This window comes from Athene cunicularia (assembly GCF_003259725.1).
Source record: "Athene cunicularia isolate RWA chromosome 24 unlocalized genomic scaffold, athCun1 chr24_part1, whole genome shotgun sequence".
Lineage (NCBI taxonomy): Eukaryota > Metazoa > Chordata > Aves > Strigiformes > Strigidae > Athene > Athene cunicularia.
The window spans coordinates 3,580,464-3,604,997 of NW_020799132.1; the positions used below are offsets into that span (position 1 = coordinate 3,580,464).

Consider the following 24,534-nt stretch of genomic DNA (forward strand, 5'->3'; position numbering starts at 1 on the left):
TTTTTTTTTTTTTTTTTTTTTTTTTTTTTTTTTTTTTTTTTTTTTTTTTTTTTTTTTTTTTTTTAATAAAGACATGTTTATTTGTCCCCATGGCTAATGCTTTGAGTTGCCTGACTTTGTTTTGTAGCCTTCAGATCTTCCTGAGAGGTGAGTGGGTAACTGTTTCCTACAAGTAGACGTCTTTTTTTGTTTTCTTTTATTTTTGTGTTTTTAATGGGTGCTGATGCTGTTACTTTCTGAAAGCTATAAGGCATTAGAGATGGCAGTTGTTTAATTCATTCTGGTCATAAACTGACGAGCATGGCTGGCATTCTTTCAACAGCACAATCTTTTTTAGGAATTCATTCAGGGAAGACAACAGGTAGAGAAGGAGGCGGGGGATGTGTTCCCCAAGAGATTTTAATTTTCTAAAGAGAGGGGAAAAAAAATTAAACAGGTCAGTATTTTCAGGTTGTAATAATATCAAGATACTTACCTGAGTATGGAACAGATTAGAAAAAAAAAAAAAAAAAAAAATCCTGGAACTTTCCTCCCCACCCTGCACACTCATTTTCTTGTTGCTCAGCCACAGGCACACAGAGAAAGTCCTTCGTGAAGAACTTCATGTGAAATCCTTGCTGTTACCATAGTGAAGCTCACTTTTTTTTTTTTTTTTTTTAGAAAAAAAGGAATTATTTCGGACAGCGGTATGCTAGAATCTAAATCTAATAGGATTGCAAAATTAAAGTAAGAAATGAAAAAAGGGAAATAGGAACTCAGTGTTCATTCCATTTTTTTTAAGTCCAGGTTTCATGTATCTTACTCTTTGTCCAGTATTTATCACCTTTCTCTTGTAGAATGTGATGTTAAGAGACTTCCTAAAGCGGGATTGGTGAAAATGTTTTTACTGTTTAGCCTGGATAACTGAAGCAGAGAAAGAAGTAGCATCTTGGTCGAGATTACTCAGCATCCCTTGGCTCGTTCCATCAGACTGTGCTGTTTGCCCTCTCTTGAAAATTTAGGATTTCAACTTTCCGGCAAATAAAATATGACCTTTTCAAAAGTTGATAAAGACATGGAGAAGGCTCCCTGCTACCCACAGAGGGTACTTGGTTTCATTTGATAAAGCATCTGAAATTGGGATTTCCACTCTGAAATTTGTGCTCAGAATGTTTACCTGGAAATCTTAAGGGAACAGATTTTAATTCGGGAAGAGATAACTTTCCTTAATTTTAGTCACCAAAATTTAGGAGTGAATGTGATAGGTCAGGGAAATAGCGTTGATGGGTGGAAAACCCAGGAACTCAGCTTTATTTCCAGCTTCGGTACACTCTGTGTGCCTTTGAGAAGTCAGATTAATTCATGCAAGTGCAACACTAATAATGATAACAAGGAGCTTATCTGATTGTAGAACCTAAGTATTTTCTGGTTCAGCTTCCTTAACAAGGTAGGTTAGATTAATGTCCTGTTTCTTCTTCAGTCACTAACTGGTGGGATGCTCTGTCCCATTCACAAACAGCACTTGTCTATAAAGGAAAAGAATTGTTCTTAATAGCAAAAGTTATTGTCTAGGTAGTACTAGTGCCATTAACACCCGTGACAAAATTGTGCAAATATTACATTATGGCCTAATAATAACTGGTCATTTAGCTAGGAGTCTCAAATGTTCGGTGTCCCTTAAATTTAATTTTTTTTGCTTTCTTTTAGGGACCTCTTCCTTCTCACCAGATTGCAGCACAGACTGCCAGACCCACTGTCCCATAAACTGCAGGCAGGGTCGTTACTACACAGCTGGCAACTGCTTGGAATGTCCAACAGGTTTCTAGTAAGTCTCCTCCTTTCATCACCAATGTGCTCTGTCTTCCTCAGAAGAAAATCACTAAGACTGCTTTCTCCGCCACACATGGCTCATTTGAAATGAAAGCAGAAGTGGTCACTGAGGAGTTTTCAGACACGATTCCAAACCAGATTTACAAAAGGCAGGTTTTGTACAAACTTGTCTTGAACCCTAAATTCAGGTTACCACATCTCCCACCACGAATTCTTGTGTGTGCAGCCCGACTGATGCACCCTGAGCTCCTATGTACGAGACAGAACCCTCTGAGGATCTGGAGGGCTCTGGTCTGAATCCATGCTGCTGTGGCTGAAAGAGCATTTGTTTGAGCAGTTGGAGAGGAGGATGTTCCCGTACCTATACAACGCTCATGTTGACTTGGTAGGGGATGCAGTTCTGAAGAAGTGGAACAACTTGATTTTGTAACTTCTTTATTTTTGTTCCAGTTGCCCTGGGGGTCAAGCAGCTCCAAGGAAATGCCCGCTGGGAACAGCCAATGAACTTACTGCTCAAGCAGACATCACAGCCTGCCAGGTAAGCTGAAGGACAAGGGAGGAGAGCAAGTAGGTGGAGTAGTACTTTTTGCCTCTACTACCATGTACTTTGAATCATTTAATTTCAGGCTTTTTCCCAGCTTTTCTAGTCTGCTTTGAATTTTTTTATTTTTAGGAAATTCCTGCATTGTGTTTGGCTCTGATTTGCCTCCGAGAAAGCAGGTTTTCCCTCCAGGTAGAGAGCAAGCAGTACTCCCTCCATGTGTTGTTTACACCATTGACAGTAAAAAACATATGTTGGGAGCTCTCGAGAGTAATAGGCCGGATTTTGAAAACGATCCAAGATCCTTTCTTTCTGGCACTTGAGCTGAGGATGTCTGAAACTGCTGGTTTGCATTATTCATGCAAAGAATATGTTTCTGTGGAGCTGATGCTCGCTGTGATCTCGCTGCAGGTTTGTCCCGACGGCTACCTCAGCCTAGAGAGCGGAGCTGGGTGCCGTGCCTGTCCCGATGGCTATCGGTGTGACCCACACAGTGGCGTGCGGAGGAGCTGCGGTCCTGGGCAGTATTCACCGGAGGGAGAGCTGGAGTGTCAGGAATGTCCGGAGATGTATGTCTGCCCGGACGGACGGAGCAGACAGGTACACAGTGAGCATGTTGTTTTCCAAGGGCAAACTTCCTTTTGGACAGGCAGGGCCTGAACAGGAACGTATTGTCAAGAGAAGACAGGCTTTCCTGGTTCAATAGTAGAATACGGACCTTTGTTCATCGAGGGAACGCATTCAAAACCCTTCAGTGGTATCGTAGATCTAAAACCTTCCACAAGTGGTCTGTATTAAAAGAAATAAATATTTCTTGTATTCTGAGAACGTTAGTGCTCAGATTATTTGCCACCATTAAAACCCTCAGCCGAGGACTTGAAGCCTGAAGTACCATTTTTCTTCTAGAAATCATCCCTGCAGAATGGAGCTGGGAAGGGAGGAGGGGGCAGAGAAGGAGGAAGCATGAGGTAGAATGTGGTGCTGGGCTTTTTCCTGACTCGAGTCTCCTCAGGACACAGCTCTGGGCAGCAACGGCCCCCAGACCTGCTGGTGGTATGAATTTGTGTTCCTTCCCCTCAGCGTTGTTTGGCTGGTCAGCAGCCAAATCCAAGCCGCACTCATTGTGTGACCTGTGCTCCTGGATCCTTCTCAACCGAAGATGCTCTGCTATGCCAGCCCTGCCCAGCAGGTATGTACATCTCACGAACAGCTTCTGCAGTCATTAAAGCACAGAACTTAAGGAGACTGAAATGACACTTTCTTCCGGTAAAACTTAGCTGGCTGTATTTGGAACAGAGACGGGCTCTTTGTGTTACAGTAAAACTAGAGGTTAAAAAATAGTTCCTGAGATAAAGCAGGTGCCATTCAGAAGAGTTCGTGAAAAGCAGAACATGAGAATAAGAGAACACCGAGAATCACAGCTGGGTTTGGTAGTCGGCACACTTGCTGGGTTTATGGGAGAGGTCCAGCTGATGTAGCCTTGGGACATCAACTGACGTGTCTGAGCGTGCAAGTGTTGCTGAGCAATGAGGGAAGCTTTTGTTTTCTTTTTCCACACAGAGAGCGCACCTCTCTCTCTCTGATTTTTAACTGATCATCTGTAAAATCGATTCACACACAGTTATAGCTTTCTGCACTTCAGGACCTTGACTCACCGGTCATCACAAACACCCATTTATAGTGGGTGCTGTAAGCATTAGGAATCAAATAAGGAGAGGGACACTTTTTTTCACCCAATTTTTCTTTCTGCTTGATACTGCCAAAGAAATCCAGATAAGCCCACTTTTAGGAAATTGCAGTGTGCCGTCGGGGTGTCACAAAACCCTCACTGAGATGTTGATGCAGAATTAGGCAGCAGGGGAACAGACTAGCAGGGACTAGGTTTTTGTTGCAAAACTATTATCTTTTGAAATTATGACAGGCATAGAATGTATTTTCACATGATTAATTAGCCAAAAACATCTATCGGAAGAAGTAATGGAGTAACTCAGGAAGCCACCTTAAGTTACATTCTGTGAGTCCTTGCTGTTTGTGAATAATCTTGACACAAAACCCCAGAGCTCTGTATTTGCCCAGGCTGGTAGCCTGCCACTCTTCAGTGAGAGTGCAGGTTAAGCTGTTCTGGTACCCAGTGGCTGCTTGGCATAGTTTCCCCACGGAGTAATTTGCTGCATTTAAGTCCTGGCATGTCCCTTATCCATCCCAGAGCGCGAGTATAAGCCTGGTGAGGGTTTGGTGCAGCCCAAGGTGAACTTTCCGTTGTGCTGGTTTCTTGTGACAGTGTGCTGCATTAGTACCCCTCCGAGGCCCTCCATGTAACTTCTCTTCCACTCTTCAATGCGGTACTTGGTAAGAGGAAAAGCTTTTGGTGCTGCAGATAGCAGCAGTATTGCCGATAATTCCCTCCACGTACCCTTAGACTTTAATTTCCTAACCCAGCTGAACCCTAGCAAAAGACCTTACGGGGTGAGCAGGATTCCCAGCTTTTCCACAGTTCTTTACCACAGTTTGACTGACTTTAATTATATATAATCTGTAAAAGGGTATTTAATGTCACTCCAGGGGTGCCTTTCCTGATCTGCAGTCCTACCAAACTTTTCTCTCTCCTGTAAGCCCTGTACTGTATGTGAAGATGAACTATTTAATGAACAGAACAATTCCAGGTGCCTCCTACAGTCACTAAACTCAGTAACTTGATTCTTATGTCCGTAATTAGAATACTTCTTATTAAATAATAAAGAGTTCCTGCACTCTGGGTACCTTACACATTACCCAGTAGAAGGAGAAATGGAGTACCTAAAAAGATCGCGCTAGACCAAAATCTCCGAAGTTTAGATCCAGTTATAATACAAAGGTGAGAGAACAGAACAGAGGGATTTGTCTTATTTCCAGTGCCTGGGGTTAGCTATGAATAGCAAATAATTAATCCCTCGCAGGGTCAGTCATACATGGGAAGTGATGGAGGTTTTGTGGACGTGTATCATAATACCCTTATTGCTTAGTGTGCTCTGTGGAGGGCCAGGGAACTAATTGTGGCTCCATAAAGGGAAAAAAAATAAAAATAAAAATCAGGCAATGTTGGCTTCTTCGGATTTAGGGAAGTATTTATGAATTGTACTTAATCCAACAATTGAACAAGTGAACAGATAGGGCCACGTTAGGGCATGGATTTGAGTGACAGATTGTTTATAGCACGAGATCAGCCGAAAGCTGCAACCAGGTTTCACCTCCAGTATAGCAACCCCCAAACCTGGAGAGAGCAAGTGAAAATCTCCCAGTAGACGATCAACAGGTTAAATATATGCAGAGTATCCCAGGGTGAAATTCGGTGCTTCGGCGTTAAAATTAGTCCCTTTTGTGTTCTTAAATGGGAATAAATCCTCCAGCCCGTTACAAAACCCTTAGATGGTAAGGACTCGGGATACCATCACAAGCAGGAGAGGCCTGAGGATTCCCATCTTTTCCACGGTTCTTTCCCACAGTTTGACTGACTTTAATGATATATATAATCTGTGTACTTAGCACTGCGTGCGTGTGAATGAAGCGTCATTGCCATGCTGATACATAGCCATATATTTCAGCATAGCAGTGGCACTTCCATGCCACAGTTAAATCCTTTTTTTTTTCCTTTTTTTTTTTCCCCCACTCTTCAAATATCCATCTGGAGTTTAGTAAAGCATTTGATAATCAAGTTCTACAAAATCCTACTTGGAAAGCGTAATTAATTCTAGCTGGAGATGAGCATTTCCTCACTAAATATACAACTGACAGAAGGATTTCAAGTGAAATATGGTGTACTGAACAGGGGAGAGGAATGTGGTGCTTAGAGCAGGAACACTTCAGCTGATCTTTAATCTCCACGATCATGGAAAGAATAGAAGAATTGGAGTAGAAAGAGAGAATGATTAACTCTAATGATGCTAATAAAACTAACTTGGATGTGTAACTTGAAAGTTCACTCTATGTTTTGCATTTAAAAATGTCATGATGTGTTAAAGACTTGAATTTTCTTTGTTGGCTCAGCTTTACACAAGGAAGAAACATTTTTAGACAGGAAATTCATGAGAATTTATTTTCCAAATCTTGTCAAAATTTCTAAAACATAAAAGATTTGGGTTATGTGTGATGTCCTGCTTTTAAATAAATAGAGTGGGCTGCTGTTTTCTTTCTTTGATTATGTCCATGTGTGTCTGCTTATATTGCAGAACCGAGCCATAAATAGTCTTTACAGCAGCTTTGTTTGTTTTTGTGAAATGAGCATGTTCTTGGATAAAAAAACAGTCAATCATTTAAATGGCAGCCTTCAACAAGCAAGAGCTGACTGAAATGCTATTGGAATTCTAGATCTCAAGGAAAATGTTCATTCAAAATTAAGCAAACCCAGACAAAAATGTAAAATTCTGTAAAACCCCCCCCCTTTTTTTTTTTTTCCCCCAACTTGCGATAAATGCTTAAAATGATTTGTAAACTTAAAAACCTGAAGTTTGAAAGTATTACTGAGTTTTAAAGCTTTCTTCTAATTTTTTTCTTGGTTAGCTCTAGTAGAAAGTGATGCTCCTGGATTTCTGCCCTGTGCTGCTTGAGCTTTGACTTTTCTTGGTGTAAACACAGGAAGATCCTTTGTCTATTTAATGCACTGACCTTTCGAAAGTTCAAGTGCTTTAAACATCTTAAAATGTCTTTTCTGGAGCAGGTTCCCTCGCTTCCTCTAGAGATAGCCCTTGCCCCCAATTTAGCTGATGATATATTGACTTAGCGACTAAAAGGGTTGGAATTGAAGGGGCAGACAGACGCGAATGGGCGAGGCTTATCCATCTTTGACTTCCCCTATTACTCAATTTTGCTCGCTGCTGTGAAAGACTATTTTGAAACAGCCTACTGGAATGGCCTTTCCTTGTTTCTAAATGAACCTGCCATTAGGTATAAACCCCTTTTAATGCGTGAGTAAAGCAAGCACACTTACCGACCAGCCATCCTATGCAGGTTGGAGGCTGTTTTCATCAGCAGTGTACCAGCTTTCCAGGGACCATCCTAGTCTCGGCCGCTTTTGAGTGCACAAAGCTTAAATCAACTCTGTGAAACTGTGTAGTGCTGTATCACCCAACATCTGCTTTATTTTAGGTCACTACTACCAGCTTAGCTTTGCCTTGAGCTTGTACTAACAAATCCTTTTCAACTGGACAGCGTTTTAGCTCGGAGTACTACGCTGACACAATCGGTTTTACTTTGGAGGTGGTTTGTATCCTGCCAGATCAGAGCACGTTCATGTCTGCCTTCAGGGTGCAGCGTTTATACACCCTGATACGATTTAGCCAGCAAATACTTGTGCTTTCCCATTTGTCCCCACAACATGCACGCACACATCAGCATCAAGAGACCCACCGCTACTCCGCTCCGAGTCTGAGTCGTGCAGAATGTTGTTTCTGAACCACAGGTTGTTTTCTTCTCCTCCACAGGTCACTTCTGCTTTGACGGCCTTGCAGTCCCTCCATGCCCAGCAGGGACTTTCAAGCCCAGAGAGGGACTTCAGACACCCAGCAGCAGCTCCTCGTGTTTGCCAGGTCTGTGCCATAAAATATCTTCATTTGTGGATGGCGGGGGTAATCATTCTTGCTGTATGCACCATTCTTGTGAAGGGGCTGGCAGTTACACTACGTATTACTAGGCTCTGGCTCAGGCAGTCCTAGAGCTCTGGACGAAAGGAACACCCATGGAATCTCCTACGAGGCACCAGATTTGTGGTGAAGCATTTGGGAATTACAAAGCTGTTGCATCCAGAAGCGCTTTGCAATTCCCTTATTTCACCGGAACGGCCTTTCTGGGTATGGACCCTGGTATTTATTTAGAGATCTGCCCTGTACAGAGATTGCAAAGAGGTTGTAATAGGAGGGAAAAGGGGATTATAGTACTTTCAGAAGAAGGACGGAAAATCAAGGAGCAATCTGAAATCCTGTGCTCAAGTCATCCAACAGGTCAGCTGTGAAGCCAAAGACAGAGACTCACCTGTTGTTAAAGCTTATTCAACTGCGTCATTTTTACATGCGAGATGCTTTTTTTAGAACTCTTAGTTAACTTTGAGATGTGTTGTGCTGCAACACAGACTCATTTCAAGCTCTTTTATGACTGGAACAGAGGACTAACATAATTAAAGTAAGCTGACTGTACGCTTTCCCTTTGGGAAAGGGGTTCTTTATTTGTATGTGTATGAATCAATCACAACAGTCCCTGGCCCATTCTCGCAGCAAGGGGAAATTAAGTTACAGATTAAGCAAAACATTTTTTCTTATACCAGTAAAACATCACTAGAATTTATGCCTTTAGAAGCCGTAGAAGCCCTGCCCTTAAGAGTTTCTAAAATGCCAAGTAGACGAAGCAGCCTGTAATGTTTTGAAATGCATGTAAGGAGGTAGGCATGAGGCTTCCATAGATTTCCAGCTCTGTTTTCTGTGATGTTTCTTTCTAAATAATTTTGGTTTGGTTTATTTTTTTGAAATGGGTAGAACTTTGGTTTGCATAGAGTAGGACTGAGTCACGCTAATGATTGGGAAGCTTGTTGGAAGTGACTAGAATTTGCAAGTTAGTAATGGATAAATGAATTTAAAAGGACAGAATAATAGAGCATTGCTAAAGTCTTCTCTGCCACTAGATCTTTGCTTAGGTGTGAAAAGGGAAATCTGGCTTTTTGCAGCAGCAGTCAAATGTTGCTGGGGCTAATTCTGCCTGGTTTTGAACATTTCAGAGTATCTCAGTGTCTCTCACGGTGCTATAAAAAAATGCCTCTTTCTCCTTAACAGGTCTGTACAAACGAGAAAATAGAGTCAGAGGGAGATTCAGGGAATGAGCTCAGTTCACTAAAGTAAACCTTGGCTCAAGTCCAGAATGTTTTGTCCAGGGTCACAGATCACCAGGTGCCCTGCTAGGAGCAGCAACCCAGAGTTCAGTTGCTCAGTCTCCATTTACATCTACTGGGCTCTTCCCCTCAGAGAGGTACATGTGCTAGGAAAATAATTATCTCCTTCAAATCAACCCATACATTTTTCTATTGGATTATTCCTTTTCTAGCCAATGACTCAGCTGCTAAAGTGTCTTGACTTGTTTTTTTTTTTTTTTTTTTTTACTCACTAGTTAAGTCGAGGAAATTGCTGCTTTCCGCCCACTCTGAAATTAAAACCAGAAGTGCGTTTACGTGGTGCAGCGAGGAACAAACCTCACATTTCATCAAGACAGCAGAATCCAAGAGACAGGGCCAGTGGCACCCGAACAAACACTGTAGGAGCTGCAAAGTAAATCAGAGTTTAAAAACTCTGTTGGCTTAATAACGTAAGCTGTTATGCCATGCCTGCGCTACTTTATATAACGATGTTGTCAGCTCTCCTAAGGAATGCTTGGCAAAGGCAGGACAATGCCTGCTGTAAACCAGGCAGGGGACACATGAATAGACTGTGACAAGCCATAGAATATTTCAAGTATAACACCATGAGGCAGATGATGGCTCGTATGGTATTAGCCGGCGTCCACCATCTGCACTACAGCCTGTTAAGTGTGACATACTCACCCCGCAGTGAAACCAAGTTTGTCTGTGTTACATTTACTACAGGCAAGTCCACGTGATAGCCTGGTAGACAATGGATACCGTGCTGCAAATCCGTGCCCTGACTGATCTTGTATAAAGTGTCCAGGCAGCCACGCTATTAAGTCTGTTCTGAACTCCAAAGGGAACCATCATCTCCAGAAATCGGACAGGAAATAGAAATTTGATGTCCCTGTGGCCGAGTGGCACGGATGCTGATTATACAAAATGGCAGTGCTGCTGGCTTTGCTAAGGGTGCAGCTCCACATCGTGAAGCTTTTGGCAGCTTAAGGCAATTTTTAAAGCGTCCCGCAGCTCCATGAGGTTGCAGCCCCCCTCAGGTGTGTTGATTCAGTTGCTGTGCTCAGAGCTGTGGAATTTTATAGTCTTAAGGAAGCCAAAGCTTGTCCTACTGAGGTTTTTTTTGAAGCTTGTGTTCATCCATGCCATGTGGAGTAAATAGGAGGAAATAATGACATTTTTCTGAGAGGTGGGAATGAGCAAGTGGGCAGAAGGCAGAGGGTGAGGGATGACCCTTAAACTTGCTTTGCACCCCTAATCTGGACCTACACCTTCAATCTGTGGATTTTAATAAATCCTGATCATACTGGGGGTGCTGTAAGGCTGTACCCCAGCCTGCAGAGGCAGGTGCACACCAGTATATGCTTGAGCCTTGACAAGCATTTGGAAGGCAGCGGGGGTTCACCCTGGAAGTACTCCAGGGAGCCATCATCACCCACCTCTGTTTTTCCTTCCCCCTGAGTTGCTCTATTTGCTTTGTGCTGTCGAAAGGCCTGACGCAGGAGGTTAGCAACCACTCCCGCGCTAAATTTGTGTTTCCTTTGCACTAAGTGAAACATTTGGGGGCATTTTGTAATGAGACAAACATGGTAACACCATTAAGGGATCCTTGTTTTATTATGTATTGATCTTGCTCCAGCATTCCTGTAAATTACAATGCAAGCACCTTTTGTTTAACACACGGGATTTTAGAGATGATCACATCTCAAACTAGTTGTCATTCAAGCAGGTATCCATGTGTTTGTACTGAGTCTATCTCCAGTCTGTGAAACCCGTTCATCTCTCTGTATATTCAGAATACAAACATGGAAACGAGCTCAGCTTTTGTAGAAACTCCAGGATCTCTTACAACTGAGGCCGAAGCATTGTGATGATTAAATATACCTGCATCAGAGTGTGTTTTCAGGCTGATGTTTTTGTTTATTTTAAAATGTGTCTCATTTCTTGCGTTATCAGCTCAGAACACAGTCCAGATGGTTTTACTGCTTCCATCAGCCACTCCACTGCAGTAACATTCAGCTAATCCAACACCACCACCTTCTGGCTTTGCAGTAACTTTATTGTTGGTATGAATTAACCTCCATCATCCTTTCTTGCTGTAGGTGAAAGGAAAGGAATCGTATTTTGTAGGACCCTCTGTTTTGTCAGCAGGCCACGCTCCCTTTGGGACTTTAAACGTCTTCTCCCTTTTCAGGAATTGGATTGTGTTTGAAGTGCCCTGCTGGGTATTTCTGCCCTGCTGGAGCAAGTTATCCGGTCCCGTGCCAGCCAGGTACATACAATCCTCTCCAAGGGCAGGACGAAGCTGCTGACTGCAGAGCCTGCCCAGCAGGGAGAGCTTGTACTCAGGCTGGCTTAGTCCAGCCTGACGCAGAGTGCTTACCAGGGTAAGACTTGGTTGGTTTCTGTGCTTCTAGTTATGACTGTGCATATATTTTTGCCTCCGTTGTTTTTGCTTTGTGCACAGGGAGGTGCAGGTGGCATCCTCTGCTAATTCAAGATTTAGCATAGTTTCTGGTAAATCGGTGGCGTAGCCTGTTCTGGTGGAAGGCACTGCTGCCTGCTGTTGCTGCAGCATAGGTGGTAAAAATAGACAAAGATGAAGCCTGGCCACGCATCCCATGGTTATCAACAGCATGACCTGGCTGAATAACCCACTTTTCCTTTGGTGAAAAACGTATGACACAACCAGTGTCTTTACAGTGTTTTGTTTTCAGTATTTCTGCATTATTGGTTGTCGGTTACATTGCTGTCAGACACAGCATCAAGTGCTTCAGCTTCTTCCCAGCTGCAGCATTCATCCTAATGCTCTGGTAGGGCACAGAGTTTATCTCCCTTTTGCATCAAAACATTTTCCCCAGCTAGCCTGCTGTGTTTTGTTAGGTACGTGTGCCCAGCGGGGTCATCCAGCCCTCAATTTCCCAGCAACGCCTGTCCTCCAGGCACGGTTGGCAATGACTTCAACCTCTTTGATAAGTCCCAGTGTGAAATATGCCCAGCTGGATCCGTCTGTGTGAGAGGTAGGTGGCTTTATGACAAAGCAAACTGTGCTCTTTGCTACCCAGTATCACAGAGCCCACCAGTGAGTACTGGAGCAGGTCAGTGAGGTATCACAATGATGGTAAATGCTAAAAAAAGTTGCCCTTTAGCATTCCTGCAGAGGCTGCTGTGCCTCTGGACAAGCTGGTTTTAATTTTACTCTGAAATTTTTTCTTTATGCCACCCGTGGCTACTGTTTTCACAGTTTTTACAGTCTTCACAATTTTTAGGTTATTGGTGCCCTCTTCACTTTAATGTCTGTGGCAGCGTTGGACAGGGGCACCGGGCAGGATATCTGAGTCAGTGAGTAATTGTTTTGGTAACCAGTTCTGTGGTAGAGCCTCTCATCAACAGAGGATGTAATTATTATTATCCCATTTTAAATAGAGGAAAGGTGCAAAACAAGGAGAAGACTTAACTCGGGGTCATCAAGCAGCAGCTAAAAACAGAAGGAGAGCTGGATTGCGTGAAGCCAGGATGCTACATCGCTTCTCTTAAATTTGTCTCTGTGTTCACAGGAACAGGGGGGAGGCAGAAGCCTCCCACTCGGTGCCCAGTCGGTCACTACTGCCCAGCAGGCACAAAGCACCCGCGGCAGCACAAGTGTGCCCCGGGCACCTGGAGCAATAGGACGGGCCTGATCTCAGCAGAGGAGTGCTCTCCCTGCCCTGCGGGCTGGTTCTGTGTAGGAGGGGCCAGTAGCCCTACTGGGATGTGCAGCTCAGGGCACTACTGCCCACAAGGTAGGCAGCTTTTTGCAGGAACGAAGGGGATTTACTTCATTTCTGTCTTTGGAGATTTTGTGGACTCCGATAGGGTCACACATTGACTTGATCAGTTGGTTTTTGTTTGGGTTTGTTTTTTTTTTTTTCACCAAAGTATTTCAGTGTGGAGTTCAATAGCAAATTGTCCATTCCGTGTAGTCAATACTTTAAATCTATAACGTTTGAACTGAGCATGGTTGGTGTCGTTATTTTCTTTCCCTTAATTTGCAAAGAATTAAAATGCATAATCAAGTGTCTGGTACAAGCACAATTCTAAATTTGAAACTTCCTGCATAGATTCTGCACATATTTGCTAAAAGGTGATTTTGTTGTTGCTGTTCTCCGAGCTGTGATTTTTATTTATATAAATATGTATTTATATGTGACTCCTGTAAATATTTAATGACAAGAAAGAGCAGAGGGCCTTACTGCCTTTTGTCCTCAAGGGTGTACTAAGGGTTAGGATGGTTCTCTCCTCTTTTTTTGGGGGAAGGTACACAGAGGGGCACGCAGTACCCCTGCCCTGCAGGAACTCACAGCACCAGGCTGGGGAACGGCAGAGTGGGGGATTGTGCTGCCTGCCCTGCGGGAGCCTTCTGTGCCAGTGGGACCTCCAAGCCCGTCCTGTGCCCTGTGTAAGTACACTACACGTGCTGCAGTAGTCACGTGAGTACAAAAATAAATATTTCGACATGGCTTTTTCAGAACACCTCTGATTTTAAGTAATATCTTTCTCACCTTGCACGTTAACGGATTTTTTTTGTGAATTAGACAGATGTTTGGCTCCGGAAATGATAGCTTTCCTCTATGCAAGACTAAGAATGCAGACCAGAAGTGCACTGTCCTTTTAAGAACATGGACACGCTCAAGCAGGTCCAGAGGAGGCCACGAGAATTCTCGGGGGGCTGGAGCATCCCCTGTGAGGACAGGCTGAGAGAGTTGGGGGGTTCAGCTGGAGAAGAGAAGGCTCCGGAGAGACCTTAGAGCGGGCCCCCAGGGCTGAAAGGGGCTGCAGGAAAGGGAGGAGGGACTCTGGTGTGGGGATAGGACAAGGGGTAATGGTTTTAAAATGAAAGAGGGGAGTTTTAGATTAAATATAAGGAAAAGATTCTTCCCTATGAGGGGGTGAGGCCCTGGCCCAGGTTGCCCAGAGAAGCTGTGGCTGCCCCCTCCCTGGAAGGGTTCAAGGCCACGTTGGACTGGGCTGGTGGAAGGGGTGGAACTGGGTGATCTTTAAGGTCCCTTCCAGCCCAAACCGTTCTGTGATTCTTGGCACTGCTGTTTGTGACTCTCTCCCTTCTGTTGTGTGTTCTCCTGCAGAGGAACCTATCGCACGGAGCATGGTGCGATGGCAGCTGCAGACTGCGCCCCTTGTCCGGGAGGGCATTACTGCCCTCAGCTTGGCACGGTTACTCCTCAAACGTGTGGTGCTGGCAACTTCTCAGTAAGGAGCAGTAACTTTATCCTGGCAGCTGTTCAGCATAGGGGATGAATTTTGGCAGAAAGGGGCACTTCGAGGGGAGGTTGAGGCTTTAAGCACCTCGGAGGAGGCGCTGGAATGAGCCAATCTCTTTCCGCGATGAGTCTGAGTATGGGGGGTGATGGTGCAGTGTTTTAAACAATACTGGCCACCTGGGCTTGACCCTACAAGTAAGGAGTGAACGTTTAGAGAAGGGACTGGGAATGTCCCTAAAAAATGAGGTTTGGAGCTGCTCCAGACATGATGCTAAAAGTACATATCGCATGTGCAATACTGCTCCTGCTGTTATCCTCCCCCCAGGGGCTTGCACTAGCAATCAAAGTACAGCGGGCCTGTGCCTGGCAGTGTGTAGCTGGGGAGATACTTTGGGGTTTCATGATTTATTTTACCCTGGCAGAGAGCAGACACCTGTATTTAGTTCCTGCTCAAAAGGAAGAATTTGATTGTGAGGGAGTTAAGCTATCCGTTGGCTTTGGAAGGTAAAACAACAGGATGGAGCCACAGAAGAGCTTAACGGGGAATGTTTGATAAGAGCAGGGAGGGCCCTGTCATCAGTCCTCAAGGGCAATGTCTTTGGTCAATGGACCATTTTATTTACTGGTGATGTTTGCTGTAGAGTTGGTTGCGTTCCTTTCCTTTGTTTTGTGCTTCAACACGGCTTGTCGAATGTGCAGGGATTCTTTTGTTCTCTAGAATCGGAACCTCATGCCTTTCATGTTGCAGGACCAAGGTTCAGCCTCCTGCTTGCCGTGTCTGATGGGACATTACTGTGCCAGTGAGCACACCAGCCGGGAGATGATGCTGCTGGCCATGGTTTGCCCAGCGGGTCTCCTGTGCCCGGAAGGACAGGCGGTTGTTCCAGATGCCAGTGCCAATGCCTGCCCAAGAGGATACTACTGCCCCCAGGGAGATAAGGTAAGTGAATCTGCTTTGGTCCTTGGGATTCACAGTTCTCTCATCACGTCGGCACTGGCATTAGTCTTGATATGGGAGACTTTCCTAATATTATTTTTACCGATTTCTGTACTCTTTGGGTGTTCACAGATCTTAGCAGTATTTGCCCTATGTAAAACTGTATGTAATATTGGGATAACATTTTCTGAGATGCCATATACAATACAGAAGATTGGATCCCCATTCTATCATGCCATTTTTTCAGCATTCACACCCAATTCCTTGTGTCACTTTTCAGTGTTTGTGCCCAGTTACTGTAAAGAAACACTTTCACAGCTTCAGCTGCTGTACGTTTGCCTTGTGGGATGCAGCAGTCCTATTAGTAAGTTAAAGACCCATTTTTCGGTTTCATTTTGAGGGCTTGCATGCTAAGCCTTGCCCAAATGGAACCTACGGAGAGCAGAGGGGTCTAAGCAGTGCTGCTGAATGCTCACCATGCCCCGTGGGGAAGTACTGCTACAGAGCTGGAGTCGAGCCTCCAGGAATTCCCCACCCTGTGAGTACAGTCTTGTTTCTCCTGACTCTTTTTTTTTTTTTTTTTCCAAGGGCTGTAACTGTTAATGGAGCAGCCTTAATGTATGCTTTCTGTCTTTACTTTGCCTTGTGCCTGTTAATGCAGGCTATGAAAGAGAGTTCAAAGGTCAAGAATTGGTTGCTGCTCTGTCTCTAATGAGTTTGGGGATCTTTCATTGTGATTGTCTTGTCTCTGGAAGGAGTGAACTCTTCAAATTGTAATAGCTGTTAAAAAAAAAAAAAAAAAGAAGCCTTTATTAAGAGTAAAAAGTGTAGTTGGATTCTCTTCAACGTGGATGAATCCGTGCTTCTATTTGAGAGCGAGGTGATAACTCATTTCACTTACAGATCTTTTTCCAAGTGCAGAAAAGAAAAAGAGCATCTTCCCCACAACTGCACAGGCAGTGTGTAGGGTCTGTCTCAACGACAAGATTTTACTTAAAAATCCCACCTGCAGTAATTATTCTACATGGTCAGAGTTTTCCTGATAAGACTGTGAATTTCCATCCCTTCTCTACCTCATTTTCCTGCAGTAAAAAAAATTGTGGATTATTCAAATTGTGGATAAAGCTTGGATCTTTATGTGTTGAATCTTATCAGATTCCTCTTCCCTACTCAGAAAAAGCCCACAAAGCCATGCCTGACTCTGTGTTTTGCTTTCCAGACAGGGGATTGCCCACCCGGCTATAACTGCCCTCTGGGGACTGGATTCCCCTTCTCCTTCCCCTGTATGCCAGGTTTCTTCTGGGATAATTCCAGTTTAGAGGATAAGGACGCTTGCAAAGCGTGTCCAGCCGGGTATTACTGTGACTCTCCAGCCATGTCAGAGCCCAAACCTTGCCCAGCAGTAAGTAGTCCCCTCCTGGTTCTTTAATGTAAGGAGCTGGGATGTGGGGGTCTATTTAATAGAAGAGCTTTAATTGCTGTATTAAGCTGGCTTTGTTTGGCAGGGCTTCTACTGTGTCAAGGGCAGCTCGAAACCCGAGCCCTGCCCGGAGGGTACGTACAGTGACAAGAAGGGGCTGTCTGAGCTCTCGGGGTGCCATCCCTGTGGCCGTGGCCACTACTGTGCAGCTCCAGGACAGACTGGGCCAAGCGGTCCCTGCGAGGCGGGGTTCTACTGCCAGGGCAGGGCCCTGACTCCAGTAAGTCACGTGGCAAGTTTTTCTCCTTATCTAACCGTGCTCCACTCTGTGTGTGATTTGTTGTTTTTTGGTTTGTTTTGGGTTTTTTTTTCCCCTGTGTTGCTTTTTTATTAACCTAGTGACTTCAAGAGTCACAATTTTATGACTCACGCTCAAGTTTATGGCAGGAGGACCACTTGTGCTGCCCTCTGAGGGAGGGTAACCACGTCATATTTTTTCTTCTCAACGCTAACACCACCCCCTTAACTAAAAATGTAACTAGGTGAAAAGTTCAGCGGGTGTGAATCACAGTGGGATTGCTAGTGTAAAAAGGTCATCCATATTTATTCTTTTTGTGTTTGCTACGTTTCCCTTAAGTAGGTATCGTCTGTTCTCTGTACAACAGAGTATGTCTCTGTTTTTCTTTTCTTTACTGCCTTGGGCCCAAATCAGTATGATGCCTAAAATATTTTAACCCCATTTATTCCTTTTTTTTGAATGATGCCTTTTTCAATTTCAGTTGCCCACCGATGGTGTGACAGGAGACGTGTGTCCTGCTGGGGCATACTGCCCTCCTGGCTCTCCCTCACCTCTCCCCTGTCCTCCAGGAACTTACAGCAATGTGAGCAGGTTGAGAAGCCTCCATGAGTGCTTGGACTGCCCACCCGGGTGAGTATCATCTTTGGAGAATATGGCTTATTTCTGTCCCATTGCAAAGGAGCTGTTCAGACCTCAAGTCTGTTGCCACAGCAGCCCATCCCTGCCTTCAGCCCTCTAACAGAGGAGTCCCCTCTGTTCCCAGGGCTCATGCAAATGTGCTGCCTGCGTTCTCCATGGCTACATACCTGTATCAGTAGATTTACAATAAGGGATTTGAATTGTCTGAGTTGTCCCCCAGCTTTTACTCTTCACTGGCTTCTGTCAAGACTCATTATGTCTGTAGCTCAGGATGGCTTGACCTAGCAGCTCTTGCTTAAACATTCTCATTAATACTAATTGGCTAGTCCCTTTTTATATTAGCAGACATTATAATTCGCCACCCTGTTGTATTCCTTTTAACGACACCAAAATTGCACATCTGATTCTTAAGGAAGAGGTTTGGGTTGTGGTGGCTTTCCCCCCTCCATAGGCGTGCACACTGCACACAGTATGTGCAGCTTGTTGAGGCAGGTGAGGGACAGTCTGACTTTCAGGTGGTCATATCTTCATGCTGGTGTGACAAATGGTGTGTGCAGGATCATCTGGGGCTTGGTGGCACAAAACCTGTAATCGTTGTACTTTACTGTGAAGAAGGAGACCAACGGAGATGAAATTGAAGGCTCTGATAAAATCCAAATTTAAAAAAAAGATGTCTCCCTTTTTACTTGTTCTTCACTTTCTGTTTACCTAGGAGAGGTAGGCAGGAAAACAGAGCAAGAGACTGCCCTGGAATTCATATTCTGCCCAGAAGCTGGAGGGAATGCCATCAAAGTCCCTTTCTCTATATATATTGTTAGCCCAGACCTGAAGAGAAGGTTTGAAGAAAACCAACATTTAGATGTTTGTGTGATTTTTTTATTCAGAAGTATATGCAGATGCCACTCCCTAGTTGTAGAGGGGAGAATTCTCCCCAGGATAAAGCTACCGAATCTGACAGGTTATGGTCTTAAAAAAGCATGTGTTGGAAACGATACATATCCTCTGCAACTCCCTTTCAAGGCCTGTAAGCAACCAGGAACCAGGTTTCTAAGTTTTCAGGTAGACTGCCGGGTTTTTTTTTTTTTTTTTTTTTTTTTTTTTCTGTACTGGAACTGTGCTATCCAGTGACAAAAGGCACTATTGGTGCTATCCAGTGACAAAAGGCATTATTGCTAGCCAAGGTTTTTGATTTTCCCCACATAGCCTGTATTGTGATGGGACAAATAACCAAGCTCCTTCAGGACCGTGTGAACCTGGCTACTTCTGTACAGGAGGTGCCAAAAGCGCTCTTCAGCAAGTGGTGATGGAGGGGCATTATTCCTTAGCAGGAGCTTTCAAGCCAGAACCGTGTCCTCTTGGCAGCTTCCAGCCTGTAAGTGTGTTAGTATACACTAATGTACTTGTTGGGGTCATTAGAGCCCTTGGAAACTGTAAACTGTGTGAATAGAAATTCATCAGGTGTTTGTAAGTGGTCAGCTTAAAAAAAAAAGGGGCACATGGGTTTTCTCCTAATTTAGGTAATCACCCTCTCCTTTGCTTTTGCACTGCAACAGAAGAACTCTGTGCAGAACTAAAAAAGATTTGGGTCAGGACATCAGATCCATCAGTCCAGCACTGTTGTCCATAACTCATCAGGCAGTTTTTCTTAAGTTTTAACGCAGAGTATAAACTTAGAAGTGGGCTGAGAAGGCTTTAGCCTAGTACAGATGAATTAACATGTGCCTCACCGCTCTGTTAGATCAAGGCTGCGCCTGCCGCTGCTTTAGTGGTGCAATGTGCTACTCCGACACCACGGATCTGTTGCATTTGGGCTGCAGTTCATGTGCTTCAGGGTGTTTGTTTGTAGTAGAGAGTCTGGGACATGGTAGAAGGTGGAAAGTTTGTTTATTCACATGGTAAGCAGTGATACCCCACATCTGCCAAGTTCTTCCTGTGTTCCCCCTTTAGAGCCGTGGTCAGTCTCTTTGCAGGGGCTGTCCGGAGGGTACGTTCTGTAATGAGACAGCCCTGGCTGCGCCCCGGGATTGTCCCAAAGGACATTTTTGCTTGCCTGGGAGTTCTTTGCCTCTCCCGTGTCCAGTGGTAAGAATCAAATATGGACTCGTTTTTCAAGTAGTAATTTTCAGCAGACTTCCAGTCCCTTGGCAAGGAGCATTCGCTGGTTCTCTCCCTTTGTGCAGGGAAGTTACACAGATGTAGTCAGGGCAGGTTCGTGCAAGCCCTGCCCAGCAGGTATGTTCTGCAGCATGGCTGGTCTGACGGAGCCAGAAGGGCATTGCCAGCCAGGATATTACTGCCTTCGAGGTTCCAGCACCTCCTCGCCTGTGAGTACTGACTATCTTGCATTCCTTCAGACCTTTTGGCCCTTCAAAGCTCTCATACTCCATATTTGTTTTCTTTTCCTCGCTTCAGATGGGGCTTCCATTTGGAGATCTTTGCCCACAAGGACATTATTGCCCTGCCGGCACAACACGCCCAAAAGAGATGCCGTGCCCTGCTGGCACCTGGAACGGGCAGAGAGGAGCCCAGGATGCCACTTGGTGCCTGCCTTGTGCCCCTGGGTTTTTCTGCAGTATGTCTGGCCAAGATGCTCCTGTAGGACTTTGTGCACAGGGTGAGACAAAGCCCAGAACTTCTTTAGCTACTTAGAAATTCCGTTGGTTTTGAATGGGAAACAGGACTCAAATGCTTTCTGTTTTAAGGCTATTACTGCACAGGAGGGACAAAGACTGCAAAGCCAGAGGATGGTACCACTGGAGATGTCTGTCCTCGGGGCCATTTCTGCCCTGCAGGCTCAGCAGCACCTTCTCCCTGCCCCAGTGGAGAGTACAATAATGCAACAGGTCAGGAACTGGATCTTTGTGACTTCAGTGTGGATTGGAGGGAGATAGGAACCCTGAGGTTTTTTTTATGTGTGTGTGTCTGTATCTAAAAATACCTTGATAGCTTCGGGGTGTTACGAGCATTTGGTATTGGGAGGATCGAGTAGAGAAGGTGGCAATTTTTATTGTGGTGATTGGGAGCTTTGGTTGTTGTTTTGGCTTGTTTTTTTGTGGTGTTTTTAGTATTGGTTTTGGTTGGGTTTTTTTCCTGGTGTCACATGGGGAATATATTTCGCCCCCACAGCAGCTCCTGCATTAGGGTTGTAGCACTGAAGTGCACAGAGAGCTAGCGAGCAGTTAACCAGATTTCCTCACTGTTCTGCCTGCAACCTAATGGTGAGCTGTGGAGGATGCTGGCACTCTGGGGTCGGTGAGGTTGAGAAGCCTCCTGAAAATGAAACGCTCCTGGGAGAGGAGGGTACGTGTCTGAAGGCCAGTTACTGCAGGAGGGCTTACAGAATAACTTTATTTTAGAGATTTCTGCTCCTTCAAGCGTGCGACCTGGCAGAGGGAAGTTATGCACGTGGTTTGTTGGGTTTTTTTTTCAACTTTATTACTCGATTCCTTTTACTTCCTGCATTTCATTCACAGGTCAAGACAAATGTTTTCCTTGTCCTGCTGGGTTTCACTGTTCAAAAGGACAAAGACGTCGCTGTCCTCCTGGCTTCTATTGCTCTCAGAAAACTGGAAGAATTTTTACTCCTTGTCCCCCAGGGACTTACAACCCCTCCTATGGAGTCAGCCAGGCTGAGAGGTGTCTGCAGTGCCCTGCAGGTGAGGAAATGTCTGAGCTGATTGTCCGTGTTAGGCAAGTGTCCAAGAGGGTCATCTCTCCATACATCTCTCTTCCTTATCTGCTGATGTGTGTTGCGCCTCTAGGGAATGAAAACATAAAAATACACAAAGGAGGTGCTTCATCCCACTGGTAAAGTCCCCAAAGGAGCCACAGGGGTTTTTGAGGCTCTGCGGAAGTTTAGTTTATACTCAGGCTTTCCCAGATGAGTGTGGTCTGAGTTGGAATGTGGTTTTGTCCCAGTTGTGCTGATGCTGAGGGACTGGCTCTCTCAAAGTTTTCCCCTTTGCCTTCCAATCAGTGCATGCAGCACAGCAGCTCTCCTGTTATTTCTCCCAATTTACTGATGCTCTTTTTCCCTCTGTGGCCTTCCAGGAATGTTCTGTGGAGAATGGGGATTATCCTCTCCAAGTGGTCCCTGCTGGCCAGGATTCTTCTGTACAGCAGGTATTGAATTTACAGGGCACAAAGAGAAGTGAAAAAGTAAGCTGAGGGGCTGCTCAGAAACAGCAGTCAGCTCTGCTGTGATCAACATCCAGATCCATGCTTCCCGATGTGGATGACAGGCCTTTGAACTTCATAGATGCTCCTGATATTGTCATGTAAATAAAATAGCTTCTGTACATAGTGGCCCCTTCAGCAAACAGGCAATTTGAGGTTGAGCATGGGAGATGGGCATTTGGGAACACTAACTCTTTGTCACGTGTCCTGGCTTCAGCTGGGACAGGGTTAATTTTCTTCCTAGTAGCTGGTACGGTGCTGTGTTTCAGATTCAGTGTGAGAATAACGTTGATAACACACTGATGGTTTAGTTGTTGCTACGCAGCACTTAAGTGAAGAATTTTTCAGTTTCCCACGCTCTGCCAGTGAGCAGGTGCACGAGAAGCTGGGAGGGATCATGGCCAGGAGAGCTCACCCCAACTAGCCAGAGGGCTATTCCGCACCACAGAATGTCATTGCCCAGTCTATAAACTGGGGGGAGTTGGCCAGGAGGGGCCGATGGCTGCTTGGCGTCGGTCAGCAGGTGGTGAGCAATTGCATTGAGCATCACTTGTCTGTTCTTGGGTGTTATTTCTCTTGTTGTTATATTTCTTTTCATTACATTTATTATTATTATTATTGTTATTTTAGTTATTAAACTGTTCTTATCTCAAGTTTCACTTTTTTGATTTCTCCTCCCCATCCCTCCGGGAGCAGGGAGGAGCCAGCAAGCAGCTGCGTGGTGCTTGGTTGCTGGCTGGGGTTAAACCAAGACATCCTGGTTGCAGCAGCGGGAACTCGTGTGAGCTGTTCTCTTCTGGGTATCAGCTCTCCTGGCCATAGAGTAGAGATTGATGGTACATGGCACAGAAGGATTTTGTGAGCTATAGTTAAAGCTCACGTTCCTGTAGTGGCTTAGAGGTAACTGCATCTCCTTGATGGTACTTGCTGTTTATTCCATTCCACTGTCGATTTTTTGCTTTGTTGTCATAAGCAAGTCAGCTGTTCTCTTCTTTCAGCTTTGGAAATGTTTCTTTAAGGGGGGACAGAGATGCCTATGAATAGCAACCCATGTCATTCAGGATCCCTTCGGTCTGTCTTCCTCATGTAGGAGCAAGTGTCCCAAACCCCCATGGAGCCACAAACACGAGCACTAGTGGCCCGTGCCCACCTGGACACTTCTGCCCAGCCGGCACAAGTATCCCACAGCAATGCCCCGTGGGCACTTACTCGGACGGGTAAGCTTCTTGGTTCTGCTGATGCTAACTTTTACCTTCCTTTTGGTTTTGGCTTCTCCCTTAGTCCTTCATGCAGCAAAGTGCAGCTCAGTAAGGCTCATTAGACCCATCTTTGCATCGACCATAAAAGCTTCGTGGTTGTTTTCGCTTGGCCAGAGGTGTAGGCATCAACCTGCTGGGCTTGCACACTTGCCAACAGAACGCCTGCTTGTGTCCCTCACCAGGCTCTCCAGCTGGCAGGACTCCAGCTGCACAGTGTGTCCAGCTGGCCACTACTGCAGCTCTGCTGGCCTCACGGCACCCTCGGGACCCTGCTCAGCGGGACACTACTGCCTGCCTGGAGCCTCCTCACCATCGCCAGCCGGTGAGCTGCACTGGGAGAACATCAGGGTCTTCATCTGCCTGTGTCCAATGATTAGGGGGTTTGGCAACACATAGCTTTAAAAAAAGCCACCTTTCCCCCCAGTATTCCTGTCCCTGCCTTCTCTCAGTCATCCAGGCCCCTGTATTAATTCTGTTTGAGGTAACCCAACGCATACATGCCAAGGGTGAAGAAGCAGTTAGTCTGCCAATCTGTGTTATCGAATGAGATACTTGCATTGAACGCTGGGGAAGTTATGGGTGCCTGCCTGATTCCCCCTTCTCATCTTACTGTATCTCTGAAATAATAATTGCTAGGGAAGCGTTCCAAGTCCCCAGTTGATCAGTTCCTTATTCTCTAGAGTTACTGGTATATGTGGAGTGTTTAGAAAGCTGACCTGTTAAATATGGTTTATTCTGGCTTTGCCTGTGAAGCAAGGAGGGAAGCAATATGGTGACACAGCACTGAATAATTCCAAAGCTGGGATACGGTTGTTATACCGTTACTGTGTTGTGCATCCTCTTGATTTGTCTTCTGACATCCCAGAGAGGACCAAGATCTTCATCGGGGGGGGTGTGTGTGTGTGAGCTCCTTATGTTGGCATTGTCCTGCCCTCAGCAGCTCCCTTTATTGGCCATATCTCTTCTACTTTCTGTGTTCTAGGAATGTGGGAGAAAGGAGGCCCTTGTCCTGTGAGCCACTTCTGCCCAGAAGGAAGCAACTTTCCCTTACCCTGCCTTGCAGGGACTTACAACAACCTCACCAGACAAGCTGCGTGCTTCCCTTGTGCTGCTGGCTACTACTGCCCAGAAAATACCACCAGCTACAGTATGAATCCTTGCCCAGCTGGCTTTTACTGCCCCAAAGGTGAGACGGGCCCAGGGGACAGTGGCCAGGCTGAAACATCCTCCTTAAAGGCAAGAAATGATCTCTGTATCTAAGTGTCAGTCTGGTTCTTTACAGAAAAAAAACACAAACAAACAAAAAAAAACCCCACAAAACACAGG

The 24,534-nt window shown here is 45.2% G+C and overlaps 2 protein-coding genes across 2 annotated transcripts in view; both read left to right on the forward strand.

Annotated features, from left to right (window-relative positions):
- The first annotated feature begins 89 nt into the window (after positions 1 to 89).
- LOC113488437 (signal peptide, CUB and EGF-like domain-containing protein 1) lies at positions 90 to 11,755 on the forward strand. Its single transcript, XM_026863577.1, has 8 exons — positions 90 to 147; positions 1,687 to 1,804; positions 2,260 to 2,347; positions 2,762 to 2,950; positions 3,431 to 3,539; positions 7,807 to 7,911; positions 11,416 to 11,608; positions 11,689 to 11,755. Exons 1-8 carry the CDS (start codon positions 90 to 92, stop codon positions 11,753 to 11,755), a joined length of 927 nt encoding a protein of 308 aa, XP_026719378.1.
- Positions 11,756 to 21,279: 9,524 nt separating this feature from the next.
- LOC113488470 (zonadhesin-like) overlaps positions 21,280 to 24,534 on the forward strand; it is a 38,734-nt gene continuing 35,479 nt past the window's right edge. The window contains exons 1-5 of the mRNA XM_026863621.1: positions 21,280 to 21,429; positions 21,824 to 21,895; positions 23,040 to 23,166; positions 23,391 to 23,530; positions 24,191 to 24,394. Coding sequence (XP_026719422.1) covers positions 21,826 to 21,895; positions 23,040 to 23,166; positions 23,391 to 23,530; positions 24,191 to 24,394 — 541 coding nt within the window. The 5' untranslated portion in view covers positions 21,280 to 21,429; positions 21,824 to 21,825. The remainder of the gene's footprint in view (positions 21,430 to 21,823; positions 21,896 to 23,039; positions 23,167 to 23,390; positions 23,531 to 24,190; positions 24,395 to 24,534) is intronic.

What these genes read in the sequence shown, in the direction of transcription:
- LOC113488437 (XM_026863577.1), top strand. Translation starts at nt 90, where the DNA reads ATGGCTAATGCTTTGAGTTGCCTGACTTTGTTTTGTAGCCTTCAGATC. An exon ending in CAGACATCACAGCCTGCCAG is followed by an intron (nt 2,348 to 2,761) that starts GTAAGCTGAAGG and finishes ATCTCGCTGCAG; the next exon opens with GTTTGTCCCGACGGCTACCT. An exon ending in ATGCCAGCCCTGCCCAGCAG is followed by an intron (nt 3,540 to 7,806) that starts GTATGTACATCT and finishes TCTCCTCCACAG; the next exon opens with GTCACTTCTGCTTTGACGGC.